Source organism: Ovis canadensis, chromosome 9 (genome assembly GCF_042477335.2).
Source record: "Ovis canadensis isolate MfBH-ARS-UI-01 breed Bighorn chromosome 9, ARS-UI_OviCan_v2, whole genome shotgun sequence".
NCBI lineage: Eukaryota > Metazoa > Chordata > Mammalia > Artiodactyla > Bovidae > Ovis > Ovis canadensis.
Window position 1 is genome coordinate 83,905,061 of NC_091253.1, and position 22,446 is coordinate 83,927,506.

The 22,446-nt window shown below is 41.4% G+C and overlaps 1 protein-coding gene across 4 annotated transcripts in view; it reads right to left on the reverse strand.

Moving 5' to 3' along the window:
- RIMS2 (regulating synaptic membrane exocytosis 2) overlaps positions 1-22,020 on the reverse strand; it is a 601,723-nt gene extending 579,703 nt beyond the window's left edge. For 2 of the 4 annotated variants that reach the window (XM_069600407.1, XM_069600406.1), the window contains exon 1: positions 20,819-22,020. In XM_069600407.1, the coding sequence (XP_069456508.1) occupies positions 20,819-20,994 (176 nt within the window). In that variant the 5' untranslated portion in view covers positions 20,995-22,020. The remainder of the gene's footprint in view (positions 1-20,818) is intronic. The other 2 variants (XM_069600408.1, XM_069600405.1) reach the window with 1 other exon arrangement.
- Between the last annotated feature and the right edge of the window lie 426 nt (positions 22,021-22,446).

A 22,446-nucleotide genomic window follows, 5' to 3' on the forward strand; every position in this document is an offset into this window, starting at 1 on the left:
CGTATAGAACAGTCTTTTGGACTCTGTGGGAGAGGGAGAGGGTGGGATGATTTGAGAGAATGGCACTGAAACATGTATAATATCATATGTGAAACGAATTGCCAGTCCAGGTTCAATGCAGGATACAGGATGCTCGGGGCTGGTGCACTGGGATGACCCAGAGGGATGGGATAGGGAAGGAGGTGGGAGGGGGGTTCAGGATGGGGAACACGTGTGCACCCGTGATGAATTCATGTCAATGTATGGCAAAACCAACACAATATTGTAAAGTAATTAGCCTCCAATTAAATAAATTTAGATTAAAAAAAATTTTAAACCACCTTTCGGACTCATAAAGGTAATTTGTTATACTCAAATAATCTAAAATTTCCTTTAGTGAAGAAAATGTTCAAGGACAAATACCCAGATGAATTTCACCTATGTTCTTCTCACTTCCTCTCACTCTAGTCTCATCTTCTAACCTCAAGAGTGACCTTCATATAAACAAATACAATTTCATACAGGAATGGCAAGCACAAGATTGGCAGCAGAAAAAGTAATCTAAAGAGCATGGTGCCTATTTTTCCCTATTAATGTTTATCATAAATTTTCAGTATACCAGGTACATTATACTTGCATCTCACCACAACCCTATGAAACAGGTATTATTGTCCTCAATTTACAGTTAAAGCAACAGAGAGGCCAGGAGATTAAGTGAATTGCCTAAGGTCACACTGTATGCAGGTCAAGAAGCAATAGTTTGAACCCTGTATGGAACAACTGATTGGTTCAGGACTGAGAAAGGAGTATAACAAGGCTGTTTGTTGTCACCCTGTTTATTTAACTTACATGCTGAGCACATCATGAGAAATGCCAGGCTGAATGAGTTACAAGCTGGAATCAAGACTGGCAGGAGAAACATCAACAACCTCAGATATGCGGATAATACCACTCTAACGACAGAAAGTGAAGAGGAACTAAAGAGCCTCTTGATGAGGGTGAGGGAGGAGAATGAAAAACCAGCTTAAAACTAAATATTTTTAAAAACTAAGATCATGGCATCTAGCTACATCATCACTTCATGGCAAATAGAAGGGGGAAAAGTGGAAGCAGTGACAGATTTCCTCTTCTTGGGCTCTAAAATCACTGCGGATGGTGACTGCAGCCTTGAAATCAGAAGACGACTGCTTCTGGGCAGGAAAGCCATGACAAACCCAGACAGTGGGTTGAAAAGCGAAAGACGTCACTTTGCCGACAAAGGCCCGTACAGTCAGCGCTATGGCCTGTCCAGCAGTCACACATGGTTGTGAGAGCTGAACCATAAAGAAGGCAGACTGCCGAAGAATTGATACCTTCAAACTGTGGTGTTGGAGAAGACTCTTGAGAGTCCCCTGGACAGCAACAAGATCAAACCAGTCAACCTTCAGGGAAGTCAACCCTGAATACTCTCATTGGAAGGACGGATGCTGAAGCTGAAGCTCCAGTATTTTGGTCACCTGATGCCAACAGCCAACTCACTGGAAAAGACCCTGATGCTGGGAAAGACTGAGGGCAGAAGAAGAGGGTGTCAGAGGATGAGATGGCTAGATGGCATCACTGATGCAATGGACATGAATTTGAGCAAACTCAAATTCCCAACATTCTGGGAGATGGTGAGGGACAGGAGACCTGGCATGCTGCAGTCCATGGCGTTGTGAAGAGTCGGACACAACTGTGCAACTGAACAACTAGTAACTGACAAACTGGTCACACAACTAGTAACTGGCAAACTAGGATATGACCCAGAGTTGACTAATGCCAAAGCGTCCTCTTTACACTGCTTACACACAGTACTGCCTTAACTCCTTGAAACCAGCTAAGGGAACGCAGAATTAAAATAAGCAGAAAAATCAATAGTTTCAGTCATAAAATACTTATATACGCTATCTGAATTGACTTAGACTACATAAATTCCCATAAATTCTAGACAGATAAAAACAGGATCCATAAGAGAAATTTTTACTAGAATTCCATCTTATATTATTAAAGGAACCAGCTCAGCTCTAAATCACAATGTTTCTGACTCTGATTACTTTCAACAGAAGTAAAAGACAAGTGGCAAGCTCTGAAGAACCGAGATTAGACTGCTGAACACAGATCAGGAATCAAGAGTTCTGAGGATAAAGCATCGCTTATGTTAATAGCCTAGAAAAGGGTCCAGGAAACGAGGAACAATAGAGAATTGATTCTAAACTGGAAGACTATAAAACAAAGATTTTTCATGAATCACAGAAATGAATGAGAATTACAGGGTAAAGCCGGGACAGAGCTGAGAAATGTGAACTAGAAAGGGTGGGAAAGAGGAGAGTGTTTGAAAACATTGGAAATATTGAAACATATGGTAAATTGTGAGACAGTTTGAGCTATGCATGGTTATATAAATTCCTGCTGCAAAATCTGGTGGCAGATTGGAAGCATGTGTTCCAAAATAATTCCATAAGATTTCTATTGAAGTTGAAGAAAATGAGTAATGAGAGTTTTACATCCTTAGTGGTATCTGAGTGGTCCCTTCAAAAGGTGGTTTTTACAGAACTTTTTAAATGAAGGCACCACTGAATCGTTCCCAATTTCAAATATTCAATATACATAGTATGTATATTAACTCACTAAGTTATATATTTCATACTCATCCCCCTTATAACAGGGTCCCCCTTTCCCTACTTCAGTGTTCCAGGAAGAGTAAAAATTTTGTAGCTAAAAGAAAAGATTTGTGAAAGGGAAAGGCAGACAGTGAGCTGGAAAGATAGCTTAGGCAGAGACTGTGAAGGAACAAAACGAAGGAGTCTAGATTTTATCCAAAGCAAGAGGAAGCCTAAAGAATTCATCCTAGTCTTTAGACTAGGAGATGAATGATTTAAATTTTATTTTTAAGACGGTGCTCTGGAACTATACAGAAGACAAATCCGGGATAGAACCATAAGATTCAAAAAAAAAAAAAGAACCACAAGATCCCAGAATACAAGACAATAGCAATACCAGTGGAAATACACTGGTGAGAATTCTAACACCGGCTAGATTTTCTGACAGTAAACCAATAGAATGTAGAGACATATAAGCACTACCGTGCTCTTAGTTCCAAATCTTAAACTGCAATCAAATGTGCCAGTGAGACAAATTCAAATTTCTTCACAAAGCATAAAAATACAGATAGTTCTAAATATTTAACAACTGATACAACCATATAAAATATGTGTCAAGATATAAATTAACATTAAAAATAAATTTTTTTCCAAATAAACTAAATAGAATTCTGCTGTGTATAGTAGTCCCTCCTAATCTGCGGTTTCGCTTACTGCAGTTTCAGTGATCCATGGCCAACAGCAGTCTAAAAATATTAAGTGGAAAATGTTTACTTCAAAAACAAACAAGTCATAAGTTCTAAACTGTGCACCGTTCTGAACGGCATGATGAAATCTCAAACTGTCCTGCTCTGTCCCATCCAGGATGTGAATCGTCCCTTTGCTCAGCTCTCTCTGCCAATTTGTCATTTAGTGGCCTGCATGGTTATCAGATCAACTCTCACAGTGCTTCTGTTCAAAATAACCCTGATTTTACTTACGAATGTCCCCAGAGCACAATGGTAGTGATACTGGCAATTTGTACGTGCCAAAGAGAAGCCATAAAGGGTTTCTTTATGTGAAATGGTGAAAGTTCTTAACTTAATAATAAACGAAAAACCAGTAGGTTGAAGTTGCTAAGATCTACTGTGAGATCAAATTCTCTGTGAACTTGTGAAGAAGGAGAAAGAAATTTGCGCTAGTTTTGCTGTCGAATCTCAAACTTCAAAAGTTATGGCCGTATGCATGATAAGATGGAAAAAGCGTTAAATTTATACAGTATTTTGACAGAGCACATTCACATAACCTTTATTACAGTATAATGTTGTATATCCTATTTTATTATTATTGTTAATCTCTTATTGTGCCTAATTTATAAATTCAACTTTATAATATATAAACTATATAATACAGGAAAAAACATAGTATATATAGGGTTTAGCACTATCCACAGTTTCAGACATCCACTGGGGGCTGTGGAACATACCCACAGCTGATTAAAGGGGACTAGTGTAGTAAGAGCTATAGCAACATTATACACCAGTCATTTTAACAGTTTCCAAATCATTTGGTAAATTTTAGAAGTATTGATTTAATCTGACTAAAGGGGCCATGATTTGATATTGGGGACCATACTAAGCTTTTCCCAACATCTTTCTCATTTAAATGATTGTCACTAGTCGCTGCTACTACACTTTGTTGAAGCCGTAAGGTAGCTGGGCCTGCTGCCTGCAAGTCACTGTCACACAGCCTATAGAGGCTACTGTTTCCCACAGTGCATGAAACCCCTGTGTCACAGGACCCCTCCCCCAAAAATGGTGCCACAGAAACTACCTGCACCGCGGCCTGCCCCATGGCCTCCAGCAACAGGGAGCGCTAAAGTACTAGGCTCCAAAGTTCCAGCTCCAGTCACTGTGGGCCTTCCAAGGACCATGTTAATCCACACCATGCTTACAGAGTGCACTGTACAACATAACATTCTCTCAGTAAAAGTCACCAATATGCACGAAAGTGATTCAATATTTTAATAACTGGTGTCTCTGTTACTGGTACATAGCAATTGAATACCAGTCCTTCATACAAGGTCCTTTACAACTGACCCCTGCCAACGAGCTTCCATGCACCTATCAATATAGGAATATTCTAAACGGCTGGTGACAATGAGAGCATCAGTTGGCCACTGTAGTTATGACAATTAACATGTTATAACAATTTATGGCTCATGGGCACTTTCATTTAAAGTGGCACCGTAACCCTGTCAGAAAGATACCACAAACCCTAATTCCTTACCCATGATTCCAAAACCCAAAAGCTCTGTAAACAGAACTTTTTTTTGCAAGTTTGGGCCAAAGTTCTTGATCTAAATGAATTATTAATAGCATGAGGCTTTATGTAATCTCTATTTAACCTACTTATAAATATTCACATGTTTCACTAGAGAAATGTAAACGCACTTGCTTAGGGGCTGCTGTCCTGATCCACTGAGAGTTGCATACTTCTGTGGTTGCCCCTTTATGTTTCTAAAACCAAAAGAAGGGTTGTTGCCATTATTATTTAGTCGCTCAGTCGCGCCCGACTCTTGTGCGACCCCAGGGACTGTAGCCCACCAGGTTCCTCTGTCCATGGAGTTTCCCAGGCAAGAATACTGAAGTAGGTTGCCATCTCCTTCTCTAGGGACTCTTTCAGACCCAGGAATCAAAGCTGCATCTCCTGCACTGCACACAGATTCTTTACCGCTGAGCCACAGTGGAAGCCCCAAAATAGAATTCAAAATACCTGAATTCTAAACCACATCTGGCACCACGGAATTCAGTTAAGGAATTTTGGATGTGTGTTTTCAATCTCCATTTCCAGGGCTTAAGGAGCTGAAGTGACTTTGTCAAGATAACATAGCTTGGACTCTAATCCAGACACCTAAGTCTTGTTTTATCCCCTATCCAAGACAGACCATTAATGAAAAAAGAATCCTTTCTCTGCATAAAAAGACACATCTCACATTTCACATAATATCATGTAAGCATAAGTTAATATAAAAAATTTAATGCAAAAATTAAAAAACAAAGTCAGTATCTAATCTTCAAAAAATATATTTCCTGCTGCTTAAATATTAATGTTTCACCCTATTTTATACAAAGGAGTAAAGTCACTGTCAGATTTTGGGTCACTCTTCCAGAAGTTAAGAGCACCATCAATTTTAATGTTGATATTATTTTTCACTAAAATTCCTAAACACTACATAACAAATTAAACAATTTTAAAAGAGAATTATAAATAACTATCCTAGGAACTGACAGACTTTCTAATACCAATCCTGTCAATTCTGTGGTAGTTATATTTTTCAACAAATAATTCGATTCTCCTTCTAACCACGGTAGGACTCCACTTTTCTACCAAGTTATGCATGATCATGTAACTTACCATGGCCAGTGAAATGTGAACAGCAGTTATATATATATTTCTGAGAGGAAACTTTAAGAGACAATCTGCAGTTCACTAGTTTCGCTCTTCATCTGCTCTCAACGTTCCATACACCATCTCCATCATCAGCCTGTGTTCAAGAATGAGAATGACACGGAGCAAAGACCCGAAGCAACCCAGATAAAAACATACAACATGAAAAGGAAACTTGTCTTGTTTTAAGCTACTGAAATTTGAGGACAGTTAATTTATCAGTGTGTTGCCTCTTAGCTCCTAATCCATCTTTCTTCGTCCTACTTAGTAATGCTGAATCCAGTACAACCGGTTCTCCTTTACCAGTTGGCGCAATGTTAAGCTTCGTCAGTAGAGGGAGCTGGAGCAAAAGGAAGAAGGGGCTTCTCTCTCTGGATTTGGGAATTCTGTTGTTTTCCCTGCAATGCTTGGCTGTCAGGAGCTTACAGGATACCCAGCGGCACTCACTCTGGGCACCAACTCTCACCAGAACGCAACACGTTTCACCAACACCCAGCAGGAACTGATCCAGAAATTTCAATAGCATCCCAGCAGGCAGTAACCCAGTAAGTCTCACAGACACCCTATAGGTGGCTTCCCAGTGACTTTGGCTAAGCACATTAGCCAACCTCTCAGCAGCCCCACCGACACCCCCACAGATGATTTCCTGCCTATCTCAGCTGGTGGCAGCTCAATGGGACATTGTCACACCTTCCAACAAGGGCTGAATTTCAGCCTTAGCCATGGGGGAAAGGGACTCTCCAAGTTTGTTCCTTCCTTGAGTACTCAGCCTCAGCCCTAAAGAAGGTGGCTGCTCTCTGCTACAAGTTAATAATCCTTTATATTAAAATTTCCCTATTCAAATTATTACTGCAGTTTCTGTCTTCCAATTGGACTGTGATATCTCGTCTACCCCAACATATAAAACTCATGCTGCAACATGAATTTGTATTAGTAGTTTTGAAAGATAACTTTGGTTATTTTCTTTTTCTAGCTATTTCATAGCTATTTTTAATATTTTATGCATCAAAGTTAAAGCAATTAATTGTATTTTGACCACTGACATAGAATTTAAATCATACTAAATACATCCTTTGTGACTCAGCTGATAAAGAATCCACCTGCAATTCAGGAGACCTGGGTTCGATCCCTGGGTTGGGAAGATCCCGTGGAGGAGGAAAAAGCTACCCACTCCAGTATTCTGACCTGGAGAATTCCATGGATTCTGTATAGTCTGTGGGGTTGCAAAGAGTTGGACATGACTGAGCTACTTTCATTTTCATTTTCAAATACTACATGCTTTCATTAAGTCAGACTTATTGGCTAAAAATTATAAGAAATAAAAATAATATATGAAAGCACATTTATTGGGGGGTAAGAAATAGTTCTTCAACCAAACATGGCAATGAAAATTATATTCTCGTCAAAAGATTAAATTCCAATCTTTATTTATTCATACTACAATAAAAAGTTTATACTGAGTCTTTTTAAATCAGTTTATACTGAGTCTTTTAAAATCAGATAATGAAAATATTGCATTTGGAAAAGTTTCACTACTCTTCACTATGTTAGTCATATGGCAAAATTACATATTCCTCAGTCTATAAAAATAAATCCAATTATTAACGAAAAAGACTACTCAGGAAGAGTACTTAAGTGTTTCTTATGTGCAGAGCCAAAAACAATTCTCACTGCTTGCCCCCGACCCCACTTCCCATTAGACCAGTGTTTTAATTCAAGAGGAAACAAACGAAAAGTGAAGAGCACGCTGGCAGTAATTTGAGGGCAATAAAGTATTATAAACCTATGGAAAAGCAAAACATAAAATAAAAAATTTCAGAGATATTCTAGAATGTCTCTAATACAAAATACATTTTTTTAAATGAGTAGCTCAATGTCTCCTTTATAAAAGACACATATCCAAACTTGTATCTAGTGGCACTTACTGAAGAAGTATAAGGAGAATCATGACCACCAAAGAAGTCCATTTTCTAATCCCAGGAAGGTGAATATATGTATCCTTACATGGTAAATGAGATTTTAGAGCTGTGACTAAGATACCAAGATTATTCTGGACTATCTGGGTGGGCCCAATCTAATCATAGGAATTCTTAGAAGAGAAAAGTCTCTCCCAGCTGTGGACAGAGAGAGAGGCAGTGACAGAAGAAGGGTCAGAAAGATGGCATCATGAGAAGAAAGCAATGCTCCATTGCTGGTTCTGAGATGTAGCAAGCTATGAGCAAGACTAGAGAAGAGGTCTCTAGGAGGTCAAAACAGCATTCAGCTCATAGCTGAAGGAAATGGGAATCTCAGTCATTTAACATCAAGGAACTGAACTCTTTCAACAGCCCAAATGAGCAAGAAAACATTCCCTCCCACCTCAGCCCCCAATCGCCACCATCACCCCCCACCCTTATCCCCACCCTGGGTAGCTTCCAGAAAGAAATATAGCCAGTTCTTTTGATTCTATCCAGTAAGACCTATGGAGAAGGCAATGGCACTCCACTCCAGTACTTTTGCCTGGAAAATCCCATGGATGGAGGAGCCTGGAAGGCTGTAGTCCATGGGGTTGGGAAGAGTCAGACACGACTGAGCGACCTCACTTTCACTTTTCACCTTCATGCACTGGAGAAGGAAATGGCAACCCACTCCAGTGTCCTTGCCTGGAGAACCCCAGGGATGGGGAGCCTGGTGGGCTGCCGTCTGTGGGGTCATTCAGAGTCAGACACGATTGAAGCGACTTAGCAGCAGCAGTAGCAGTAAGACCTATGTCAGACTTCTGACTTACAGAACTGTACGATAATAAACTTCTGTTGTTTTAAGCCAGTAAGTTTGTTAGTAGCAGAAAACTAATAAAAATGACACTATTTATAACCTTGGAAGATCTAGGTCATACTTTATTAAAGAAAGTAACAATGTCTTTTCAACAGGTATTAAAATATTGGGCATTCATAAAAGTATTTACTAAAAATAAGATAGGTTGATTCCCAGGCAAGAATACTGGAGTGGGTAGCCATTCCCTTCTCCAAGGGATCTTCCCGATCCAGGGATGGAACCCAGGTCTCCTGTATTGCAGGCAATTCTTTAACTGAGTTAACATGTTTGAAGAGTGGTCACTAGCCATATATTAATACTCTTTATGCTAACATTCTTTATATTTGTTATCGCCTAGAAATCAACTTTACCATCTCATAGTCTAGACAGTGAACCTGGTCTTAACAAAGATGCTCGTCCTCAAGGCTGCCTACCCCTGCAATACCACTATTATTATTGCCCAGAGAAATCTTTTTTAAGAGAGGTAGAATTTTCCTAAATGCTAACTACTATTTCAAATAAAGACATACTTGACACTATAGCAAAAAAAAGTATCTACTGGAACATCAGCAAACGGTGGCTTAATCTATCATGCTGTGCTGTGCTTAGTCGCTCAGCTGTGTCCGACTCTTTGTGACCGACCCTATGGACTGTAGCCCGCCAGGCTCCTCTGTCATTGGACTTCGCAGGCAAGAATACTGGAGTGGGGAGCCATTCCCTTATCCAGGAGATCTTCCCCACCCAGGAATCGAACTGGAGTCTCCGGTATTGCAGGCGGATTCTAAGTACAAATTCTGATGGAATATGACTGCTTGGGCTTACATCTCAGCTCCCTACTGAAAACTCTGAGCATCCAACTTAAGCCTTCATTTTTTTTCATCTGTAAAAGTGGGAAAAGCAATAACTATCTCACAAGATGGTTGTAGTGGGTGAATCAGAGAGCGAATATATAAAATAGCACAGTAAGCATTCAACAAATGCTGGCTATTGAGTATTAAGGTAATAAGGGTATAATAAAAGTACATAATAAGAGTTATATGAGCACAAAGAGTCATCTAGTCCGGTTTCCAAAAGTTGGAAACCTGAGATGAATCTCAGTTAAGAATCAATAGGACTTAGCCAGAGGAAAGCGGTTAGGGCTTTCTAGTCAAAGAGAACAGTATATGCCAAACTACAACAGAAGATTAAAAAAAAGAATAGGGAACTCACTTCAATACAATTAAAACAGATAGTGCTCATGAAAGATTATCAGGATTTATCACTAATAGAACATTACAAAGGGACTTCCATGATATACCTAGAAGTTTGGACAATATCGTAAATGCAATGGGAAGGCACTAAAGAATACTAAGGATATTAAAATCAAACTGTGTCAGAGTGTAGGACTATTACAGAGAGGCTGGACTAGAGGAAGTGGGCCTCAAGTAAAGATCCTTATTTAGAAATGATTAAGGAAAATACAATAAAGGCATGAAACAATGCAGTGACAATGAAGATGAAGAGAAACAGATTTCAAAGATGTTTTTGAGATAATAAAGATAGGATTTGGTAACTGATTATACTTGAGAGCTGAGGAAGGGTGAGGAAGTTAGAATGACTACCATGACCACCATGTTTTATTAACAAATGTTTATTGACTGACAACTATGCACCTGGTACTACACTAGGCATAAAAAGATGATTAAAACTTGGTCCCTGACATCAAAGAAACCAGCTATACGAAGAAGAACATAGAGATTAGTAACTAATATTGAATATCAGAAACATTATAAAAATTATTTACAGAATGATACGAAAGTTGAGAGACACCCAACTAGTGGAAATACATCAAAGAGATGTATCTCTGCACAGTAATGGAGCTGGACACAGAACAGCACATTGGGAAAAGAGCAAGAGGATGCGCATAATCAAAGAACATGATATAGAGAAGGATTTGTAAAAAGATTACTATGATTATATAGAAGGAGGTGGGTTGTGAATACCTAAAGTCAGGATTCATTCACATTCATAATCCAAATAAATTTTTACTGAACTACAGTGTATCAGTCTGGGTCCTGGCAGGAAACAGATGGCACAAACTGAGTAACTAAGGAGAGCTTAATAAAGGTACCGTTTTACAAAGATGTGAGCAGGATTTAAGGAAACCAACAAGAGATGGTGCGGTATGACAGCTAGCAACAGAGGAAAGCAATTTCCAGAACTGGAAGAAAATAGCTGTACTAAGAGGGCCACCAGACTGGTATGGAGGAAACTTGGGAACAAACAACCTGATGTCATTCTCCTTCCATACAATCTGCCAATGTCACATCAACAGAAACCAACCGGAGGTCTAAGAACAGGCATACCTGCTGGTGCAATCCACAGAGGTCAGCTCCTATAGGGTTCAGCAAAGTGCGGAAAAGTGAGGACATCTGGAATGGTGAATGGGGTAATATGTAACATGCAATGATACAATTCAACAACATTCAACTGTATAAAAATTCACCTCCCAGTTCTGTAACTCTTCCTACACTTCAGTTTGGAGACAGAGTTTAATTACTAGCCTTCAACCTGCAAAACTTTTAACATGAAGCTTCAGTTTGTTCTAAAATGGATCCTTAGCATTGTGAATTCTTCTGTCTCATCATAAGTCTATATGCTATTTTAACTCCCTGAGCAACTATCTCTGTTAAGGTACAGTGTAAGCATTTTCTCAAACCTTCAACAAATCCTCAGTTAGGGTACAGCCAGCAACTTGTCAGCAACAGGATGGAAAAGACATGTCCTGATAAATTCTGCATTCAAGAATCAATGGCTGCATTAAGACTTAGTTAGCTTAGACCAGGCAATCGTTGAAGAGAGGTCAACTCGTGATAACAAAATTCAGTGCCCAGGTGGCACTACTGGTAAAGAATCTAGCTACCAATGCAGGAGATGCAAGAGATGCAAGTTCAATCCCTGAGTTGGGAATATCCCGTGGAGAAGGGCATGACAACCCACTCCAGTATTCTTTCCAGGAGAATCCCCATGGACAAAGGAGCTTGGCAGGCTACAGCCCATAGTGTCACAAAGAGTCATCAGCCAGAACTTAATTACACGAACTCATCTAGATGCCAGGGAAGATGGAAAAGGCAGGACTAGACAGCTACTGCACAGTAACTCTATGAAAAAGGAATATAAACCTTTGAGGAACACCTAGCTACCTCCATAACAAAATTCACTTTGACAGGAAAAAAAAATTGTGTTAATAAAAGCATTAACTATTTCAGCTTTTGGTCAAAAGGAATTATGTGTGAGTGATATGTGATGAAACAGATTTTTCATGTATGTGCCTGAGAAGCAAACCACTACAACAATTATTATAATAGACACCTCATATGCCAACAAAACAAGAGGGTTGTTAGCATCTTCTCCATCTGTCAACTGAATAATACCAAAGTACTAAGTATCAATAAACACGATTGTGATTATATTGCTACCTAGCTATATTATTTAGTGTATCCTTTTTATCCAGTTTTAGCATCCCAGAAGCCTAGTTGCAGGATATGTGAAAATGTTATTTCTCCCTCCCAGATGAACATAAGTTTTCTTAGAAGAAAAAACACTAAAGGGCATAGAGAATTCCATCTTCTTCCTGTGAGTAAAGGAGCATTTATCCAGCATCTCTGTTTGGCAGAACCTATATGTGTATTACACAAAAATATTAAATGTTTATAATATATAAACCCTATAAAATTCTCAATTCTAAATGTCTTTAAAAAGCATTTAGCTAGCATTATGTTGTATGGAAAATATAAATTAGAGCATCTGAGATGCATATATATAAAAGCCACTCATTCTTAGACTAATTTATACTATCTAGTTGTCCATCAGTTTTTTGATAACAATTTTAGACAGAAAGTAGGTGAACAATATTATATCATTCCTGGGTCAAAACCCATTCTCAACTTTCCCTTTCTAATAACCCTACCTCTAATCATATTTCTAGAATTTCCTATCACAAAATCCAACAAAAATTATCTCCCTTTCATAATAAAACACTTTCTGAAATTCTGCAATAATTCAGTAAGCTCATATAAAGAGAAAGAGAATCTTCAACTGTAACATGTCATTTCCAAGGCTAATCTTCTTTGAATATTTTCCTAAAATACACTCACATTTCCAAAAGTTCATTAGAAGTGATGTAAGAAGATATATAAAAAAGAAAATTTGTTCTAGTTAAATCCAACATATATAATAAAGATTGTGTAATAGTTAAAAAGAAGAAAAGTTATGAACAACCTAGATAGCATATTAAAAAGCAGAGACATTACTTTGCCAACAAAGGTCCATCTAGTCAAAGCTATGGTTTTTCCAGTAGTCATGTATGGATGTGAGAGTTGGACCATAAAGAATACTGAGCACTGAAGAACTGATGCTTTTGAACTGTGGTGTTGGTGAAGACTCTTGAGAGTCCCTTGGACTGCAAGATCAAACCAGTCCATCCTAAAGGAAAGCAATCCTGAATATTCATTGGAAAGACTGATGCTAAATCTGAAGCTCCAGTACTGTGACCACCTGATGTGAAGAGCCAACTCTTTAGAAAACACCTTGATGCTGGAAAAGATTGCAGGCAGGAGGAGAAGGGGACAACAGAGGATGAGATGGCTGGATGGCATCATTGACTCGACGGACATGAGTTTGAGCAAACTCCAGGAGATGGTGAAGGATAGGGAAGCCTGGTGTGCTGTGGTCCATTGGGTCTCAGATAGTCAGACACAACTGAGTGACTGAACACCACCATCACCTTAGTTATCAGGCTCTTTAATAATGCTTTCTGCTAGGGAAACTGCTTCCAATTCACCTTCCCCCTCCTTGTCCCTAGCTTTCTAGACAAAGAATGTGTGTACTTAGTCTCTCAGTCATGTCCAACTCTTTGGACCCCATGGACTATAGCCCACCAGGTTTCTCTGCTCATGGGGATTCTCCAGGCAAGAATGCTGGAGTGGGTTGCCATGCCCTCCTCCAGGGGATCTTCCCAACCAGGGATCGAACCCTGCAGGCAGATTCTTTACCATCTGAGCCACCAGGGAACCCCATGAATACCGCAATGGGTTGCCTATCCCTTCTCCAAGGGATCTTCCCAACCCAGAAATCAAACCAAGGTCTCCAGCACTGCAGGCAGATTCTTTACCAACTGAAGCCCTTGACAAAGAATGAAGTCACCTAAAAGTCCTCCAGGCATATTTTGACATCCGAGTAGGCAGCAAAAAGAATCTCTCAAAAGAAAGGGCGGGGGGACAGATTTCATCCAAGAGTGCTATAGAATTAAGGCTAAACCAAGCTAAGCTAAGCTAAGTCGCTTCAGTCATATCCGACTCTGTGCGACCCCATAGACGGCAGCCCACAAGGCTCCCCCGTCCCTGGGACTCTCCAGGCAAGAACACTGGAGTGGGTTGCCATTTCCTTCTCCAAAGCATGAAAGTGAAAAGTGAAAGTGAAGTCGCTCAGTCGTGTCCGACTCTTAGCAACCCCATGGATTGCAGCCTACCAGGCTCCTCTGCCCATGGGATTTTCTAGGCAAGAGTACTGGAGTGGGGTGCCATTGCCTTCTCCCAGAATTAAGGGTTAGAGACCCCTATCTATAGTCAGTTAGTAGCAATGATTTGTTGCATACCTACTTGTGCCAGGACACCTGGTATATATTGATTACAACAATCCTTCAGGACAGGTATTATTACTCAGATAATACAGGTGAGGAAACATGGCCTCAGAGAGCCTATTAACGTAAGCAAGACCTTACAGTTATTAGTTAGTAAAGTAAGATTTCAAGTCAAAATTCATCTGGCCTATCACACTTCCCTCCACTACCTCTCTCTTCATCACATTGTACAATCAATTTTATCAATATATATTATCAACAAGAAGATACTATTTAATTGTCCTAAATACTTTAAAATATAGAATATATATGAACAGTTTATTATTTTCTCATAAAATGGCAATGTTTTAAAATGCATTTTGAATCCTTAGAAACTACGGAGTTTCAATTTTTGGCAATGACCATGGTTACTGCATGTACAATAATGATTTTTATTTAACTCTTCATGATTAAATTACATAATTAGATGACACGCCACACTTAAAATCTCATTTAGCTATAAGAAAAAATATGGTATTTTAAATATTAGAAAGAGGAAGATCATTCTAAGCATATCATAAAACCCAAAGGCAATCATAATAATAATAAATTTAAATACATTTTAAAAAATCTTGACTAGTTAAAAAAAAAGGCATAAACAAGGTCATAAAACAAATGACAAATAAAGAGCTTCCACAAATCACTGAAAATGACCAAAAGAAAAAGAAATACAAAAGGCTCTAAACAAATGTAAACAGCTCTCAACTTCACTGATAATAAGAAAACTGCAATTAAATTTTAGAATGGCATATTTTCCACCAAAACTATTGGCAAAGACTACCACATACTGAGTTAGCAAGGATATATGAAAATCTCCCTAGCATATGTCCCTTATGCATACTTCCTTTATGAAAGTAAATGTGACAATATTAAAATGTAAATTTTTTATTTTATACATTATAAAAATATAAAGGTTACATTTTATGACCTTTTGATCAAAGAATCTCATTTCTAGGAATTTATTCCAGAGACAAATTCACACATATGGAAAATGATATATGTACAGATGCAAGAGATGTAAGAGACTCGGGTTTGATCCCTTGGTTGGAAAGATCCCCTGGAGAAGGGAGGGCATGGCAACCCACTCCACTATTCTTGCCTGGAGAATCCCATGGACAGAGGGGCCTGGCGGGCTACAGTCTATAGGGTTGCAAAGAGTGGGACATGACTGAAGTGACTTAGCATGTACGCACAGGCACACATACAGCCATTAAAATGAATTCAGTTCAGTCACTCAGTCATGTCTGACTCTTTGCAACCCCATGAATTGCAGCACGCCAGGCTTCCCTGTCCATCAGCAACTCCCGAAGTCCACTCAAACTCAGGTCCATTGAGTCGGTGATGCCATCCAGACATCTCATCCTCTGTCATCCCCTTCTCCTGCCTCCAATCCCTCCCAGCATCACGGTCTTTTCGGATGAGTCAACTCTTTGCATCAGGTGGCCAAAGTATTGGAGTTTCAGCTTTAGCGTCAGTCCTTCCAATGAACACCCAGGACTGATCTCCTTTAGGATGGACTGCTTGGATCTCCTTGCAGTCCAAGGGACTCTCTCAAGAGTCTTCTCCAACACCACAGTTCAAAAGCATCAATTCTTCGGTGCTCAGCCTTTCTCACAGTCCAACTCTCACATCCATACATGACCACTGGAAAAACCATAGCCTTGACTAGACGGACCTTAGTTGGCAAAGTAATGTCTCTGCTTTTCAATATGCTATCTAGGTTGGTCATAACTTTCCTTCCAAGGAGTAAGCGTCTTTTAATTTCATGGCTGCAATCACCATCTGCAGTGATTTTGGAGCCCCAAAAAATAAAGTCTGACACTGTTTCCACTGTTTCCCCATCTATTTCCCATGAAGTGATGGGGACCAGATGCCATGATCTTCATTTTCTGAATGTTGAGCTTTAAGCCAACTTTTTCACTCTCCTCTTTCACTTTCATCAAGAGGCTTTTTAGTTCCTCTTCACTTTCTGCCATAAGGGTGGTGTCATCTGCATATCTGAGCTTAATATCCCTAACATATCCCTAAAATGAATTAGGGAGTTATATATTCATGGGTGTGGAATTGATCTCCTAACATTAAACTGCAGGACATATTTGTACCTTTTATCTTTGCACATATAAGTCCACACATGTGTACACACATATATATACACACAGTATTTGATATACACACATATCTACTCTAGAGCAAATATTTCTGAAAGAGTATAAAATAAGCTGGCAACAGGCGCTGCCTCTGGAAAGGGAAAATAGGTAGCTAAAAATTTTGTATCATATGTATATATTACCTATTAAGTAAAGAAGTTTATAAACTGACTTTGGAAAGTACTTTAAAATTGAAATATTAAAAAATATAAAACTTCTTACCTATGTTTTAAATGTAATCTAAATCATTACCTTGATCTATCATGCAAATTTTTATTTATCATTTTCTTTTATTAGGAGAGCAAATTATCCCTTTGACATTAACAGAAAATCTAAACTGTGGCTGAAAAGATAATTTACATGGCAAGAAACACATAATTTCTAATTTGTTCCAAAAACATCTCATCTAAAAGACTATGATACAAGGATAGCAGAAAGCTCAATAAATATTTACTGAAAATACTTTTCTATTGATTTCAGTGGGTTTACTTTACATTTTTTTCACATCACACCCAAAACAAACAAAAAATAGTAACAAGAACAAAACTCACTGGAAAATAAAAACTTTAAATAAATTACGCACTTTGTCCAAAAAATTTCATTTTTCCAGTAAGTTTGGTAAGCTTCTTGTTAATGAACATTACTCGAAGTTAAATCAACATTGCTTACTAGATACGTACCATGTGCAGGTGTTAAGGATAATACAAAACAGAGACTCCAAAGAAGAGTACATTCTTATTCCTGCCCTCAAGAAGTTTACAATCTTAAAAGACAAGGCTTAAAAACTTTAATCAATAAAAGAATATTATAGATTTTACTGATACACTGAGTTATCCAAACTAAAACTGTTAAAGGCATTCATGTAAGGATTAAAAAAAAGTAATTGTTGATCCATTGAAGGATCTATTGGATATAAAAATGCTTCCAAAGACCTAATTTCTCACTCATATGTAAAACTGTAACATCTGATGATGACCGAAGACTTCCAGAATATGTGAATATCCAGCTAGGCCGTGAAGAAACTGCTAATGATTAAATATAAATAGTTTTATCCACACTCCTTAGAAGAGAATTTACTGCAATGGTCTCAATCAGTTTTGATCGCTCACCTTTCTCACTAAAAATATGTCAGGCACTAACTTCTTAAAATACGTATATTCACTTATATGCATCTTCGCATTGTCAATCTATATATTAAGTATCAATAAAACTTAATTTCTGTCTTTTTCAAACACAGACAAAAATGTAAATAAAAATTTTAATTATTTTCTTCTTGTAATCTAGTACATCATCTTATGCCCTTGGGTATCCACATTCTGCTTTGTATGAGTACTTACTATGAATACTTAAACTCACAGATCATGCAAAAATATTTTCATCCAATGGTTTCAATTTTTCACACAGCAAAATCATTTTTTAGCATAGCTGTTAAAAGGCAGCAGACATTAGTTTGAATTTCAGTTTATTTCTCTCTGCCCATGACCTTCTCTCAGAATAAATGTTAACATGCAATTAAACAGACATCACTAAAGAGAAACAAAGTATAGTCATGACCAAGCAAATGGCCCCTAAAATTTAATGGCAAATAGCAATCATTGAAGAATATTAGTACTATTTTTTCTTATAAATAGCATTTGTAACCTAATAGCCAATATTGAAAATATTAGTAAATTGTCAAAATCCTCAAAACAATCTGTCTCATTTTTATCATTCTATTATAAAGTCTATTCTTTTCCTAATCTTCCTTGTCTAATCTTATTTTATTACAAAAGCCAAAAGTAGTTTTTATTTACTTTTAATAGAAGGGTAATTGCTTTACAATATTATGTTGGTTTCTGCAAAAGTATTTTCAAAGAACATTAAAAATTAAAGTTTCAAATATATTATAATTTAACCTCCAAATAGTTTCTTGTTAAAGTGGATACAAAACTAATTCTGAAACCATGTATGTCATTTTGAGGTATGATTCCTTCCAAGTCTGAGTTAAGTAAAGATGCAAATAGATATTTTACATAAACACAAACAGATTTTTCATCAATATAATTTCATAGACTGTATGACTATGTTCTTAGAGAATGCTTGTTTCTACCTAAACTATGCAAATATGAATGCACAAACTTTATATGCATTTGCACAGTATGTAGGTTTACACAGGAAAGTAAAATACTCACACGTACCTACCTGGAAAAACCCTTTCACATTCTCCTAATGTAACATATAGTTCACCTTAAATAATTTTTAATTTAGTACTCAAAAGTTCATTTAAGTTGCTATATATTGGAAAAATAAATAGATTTGGAATTACAGTGAACTAGCCAATAAATACCATAATTCTGCATGCCATAAAAAAATAAAAACACTTCCTACATTTAAATATGAGTCAAACAAATAAAACCACATTTAATTTGAGCATCATTTTGGCAATACTTATAACAATTATAAGAAAATACAGATTCATATATCCAAATATCAAACTCTAAGTCATCAAAAGCTTGACATTGTTAGTAAAGTTAAGAAAAGTTAGAAGTATGCTCAAAAAGCTCTTTAAAATAATTGTTTTATTTTTTACTAGTTGAAATAAGCTACTTAAATCTCTTACTATTTTTTCATTTCCCAAGCCTACTAGTAAATCACATTGCCAAACAACTATTCAAACCCAGAAATTAGTTTTGAAGAAGCAATTCTTTATTTCAGTTTGTATGTTAGAAGCACATTTGCTCTTAGCCCTTCAGTATTTTTTGAGAACTAGTATTTTTCTTGGACATGTAAAGATATTTGATAAGTTTGTTATATAATTTAAAGTAGTATTTTTCATTAAAATATGTAAATATATGTGTAGAGAGAATTGTTTCTTTGTTAAGTGCTAATGAATACTGAAGTCAACAACCTGTTTTTTGGAATTTACATGATTAGAGGTCAGTGTGTTAGTTCGGTCCCAGAGGAACTCTACACTTTCAGCTATGTGTTTCTGTGGAGAATATGGGGAAAGCATAATTTAGAAATAGGCGACACGAAAGAACTGTCGCATATTTGGTATATAAACTGTACAAATTAATCTTAATGAATAATGCATTTCTCAAAAAATGAAAGAATTGAGCTGGAAAAACATTTTTTAAAAAAGGTTACACATGCTGTGCACAATCTCCTTCACGTAGTAACCGAGAAGTCAAAGAACCGTAAAACATTTAAAAGCAAACCTGCTGAAACACATCTTTGTTAGACTGACAAGAAAATGAATCTCAAACGCCTACAGATCTTTCTCTCTCTGGACAGTTCCCTGGTGCTGAAGTTACACCGTCACTAAACTGTGCTGGGTGCCTGGGTGCTGCTTTCACTGTCCCACCCTCCGCAAGATCCCGCTGCCTAGACTACGAGCACGAGGAGCAGAACTTCACAAGGTAGGGAGCATCCCACGCTGCAGTAACGGGAGGAACTGGAGTCCCTTCGGAGCCTCTTCGAGATTAAGCAGATTTACTAGTTGCAAATAGGAAGAGCGGCAGAGTGCAGGGTGTTACACACCCGCCGAGGGGGAGGGGCTGGAAGATGGCGGCGACCGCACACCCACCCGAGACACGACAGCGTTTATTACAGGCCCCCTTCGCCCGCACCGCCACCCTCCTGCCCGGGGCGACAGTGGGCAGCGCCGCTCTTCCCGCAGTGGGAGAGGCTGGCGGGGCAGAAGCGCCCCGCGGAGGCGGGGCCCACGGGCCCCCCGGCGGCGCCCTCCTCCCCGGCCGGCGCGCCTCCGCCCGGGTCCCGGCCCAGGGAGCACCTGTGCACGGCCATATTGGATTCCTCGCCCCAGTCACTGCCTCCGCGCGGGGGCGGCGGGAAGCGACCAGGGACGCGCGGAGAGAGTGTTCAGCCTCGAGCCCCGCCGGGGCCCGCAGCCGAACTGGCCCGGCGGGGCAAGCCGGAAGGACGCCGGGGGAAAAGTACAACGCCCACAGGCTCGCCGCGGCCGGCCTCGGCGCTCTCCCTCCCCGACACACACACCCCTGCGCTCTGACAGCCCCAGCAAGCTAGCCCCGGCGGCCGGCGGCGGTCGCAACCCTCGTGGCCCAGGCGCCGCCGGCGGGAAGGAAGGGCGGCGATCCCCGGGCGCGCCGGCGGCCGCAGGGCAGCGACCGAGGTGGGGGGGACGGCGGAGGGCAGGGAGGGAGGGAGGCGGGAAGATGGAGTCAGGTCCTTACTTCAGCACCGACTGCTCCTTCTCCTCTTCTTTCTTCTGCCGATCCATGACGGCCAGGATGATTTTCCTCTCCTCCTCCGTGAGGTGGCTGAGGTCGGGCATCTCGGGCTGCAGAGGCGGCTGAGAGGCCGCCGGGGTGGGAGCCGGGCGGCCCCGCGGCCCGACAGGAGCCGACATGTTTGGTGGAGTCCAACCACCCTAGGGAAGCCGGGAGGCAACTCCACCGGCGGCGGCGGCGGCGGCGGCACCCGCGCGGGCGGCTGGGGCAGCCTCCGGCGCCGGGACAAATACATACAAATCAATGGCCTTCAATCCCAGGCGACGGCCCCCCTCCCCCAAGATGGAAAAGGGGGGAGGGAAGGGGAGGGGAGGGCGAGCGCGGCGGGGTGGGGGGAAGGCAGGGCTGACGAGTGCGCTCCGAGAAATGTTTCTTTTTCCCCGGGGGACGAAGGGCTGGCAAGTGAGCTGTTGGAGCAAGAAGAGGAGCGGGAGGCCGGGCCCGGCCGCGGAGGGCGCGGGGAGGGTGGTGGAGTAAGGTGGCGGGGACGGCGATAAGGGTGGGGTGACTGGAAGGAGCGGGCGGGAGGGCGGCGCGCCGGCCCGGGGCGCGAGGGTGTCCGGCCGCGGCGGAGGAGGGGGCCCCGCGCGCGCCGCTCGGGAGCGGAGACGGGTGGCTGCGACCCAGCCCCCTGGGGGGAATCCCGGGAACTCGCTCCGAGTGCCGGGGAGGCAGCGTCCCGAGAGCCAAGAGGGGCGCCGAGGCGGGATCGCAGAGGAGAGTGAGGAAGCAGGGGCAAATTTCCCAGAGAAGCTGCCGAGCCGTCCCACCGGCCGACGCGTCACTGGGCTCCCGGCTCCGCGCAGGGAGGACCCCCCTCCAGAAACGAAGAGGAGAGGGCCGGGGGTGGGGGGACGGGTAGCCTTGAAGACCACCCCTCCGGGCTAGAGCAGGGAAGCGAAAGCGGAGTAGGGATGACAAGGGCTAGTGGCGGACAGTCCCGAGGCCGGGGCTTCGCGGCTGCCAGCGCCCGGATCCCAGCGACCTCCGACGCGCAGCAGGGTCGGGCGCGGGTCCTTCCACATCGACGCGCCCGTCTGGAGTCCCTCAGGCTGCCGCCGCCCCTGTGGTCCGTGGAGTGGGTGCGGAGGGCCCGCTCCCTACGCCGCCGCTGCTGCTGCCGCCGCCGCTCGGTGCCGCCGCCCGCGCCTCCTCCGCCCCTCCGCCTCCCCGGCTCCTCCCGCGGGGGCCGCGTCACCTCCTGGCCGTGGAGGCCGGAGCACCGCGGATGCCCGGCGGGCGGCGCCCACCCTCGCGAAGGCGATCAGTGGACTGGGGCCGGGCGGGGAGAACTTGGGGAGGGTGGGAGGGAGGGAAGCAAGGGAAGAGAGTGAGCTGGGAGGAGAAGAGCGGGAGTTTCGAGGGCGGGGGTGTGGAGAGGGGAGCTTGATAGCCGGCGTCGGTAGAGAGGGCAGAGTTAAGAATCGAGGTGGATGGAGAGCCCTATGGGTCAGCTAGAAAGGTAGAGAACCAGGAGCGCAGGGACCGGCGGCGGGCGTGTCGGGTCCGGAGACTGAGTGAGATCCGGGAATGAGGGGCTCGCAGGGGTTTTGAACCCGGAATGGGGCGGG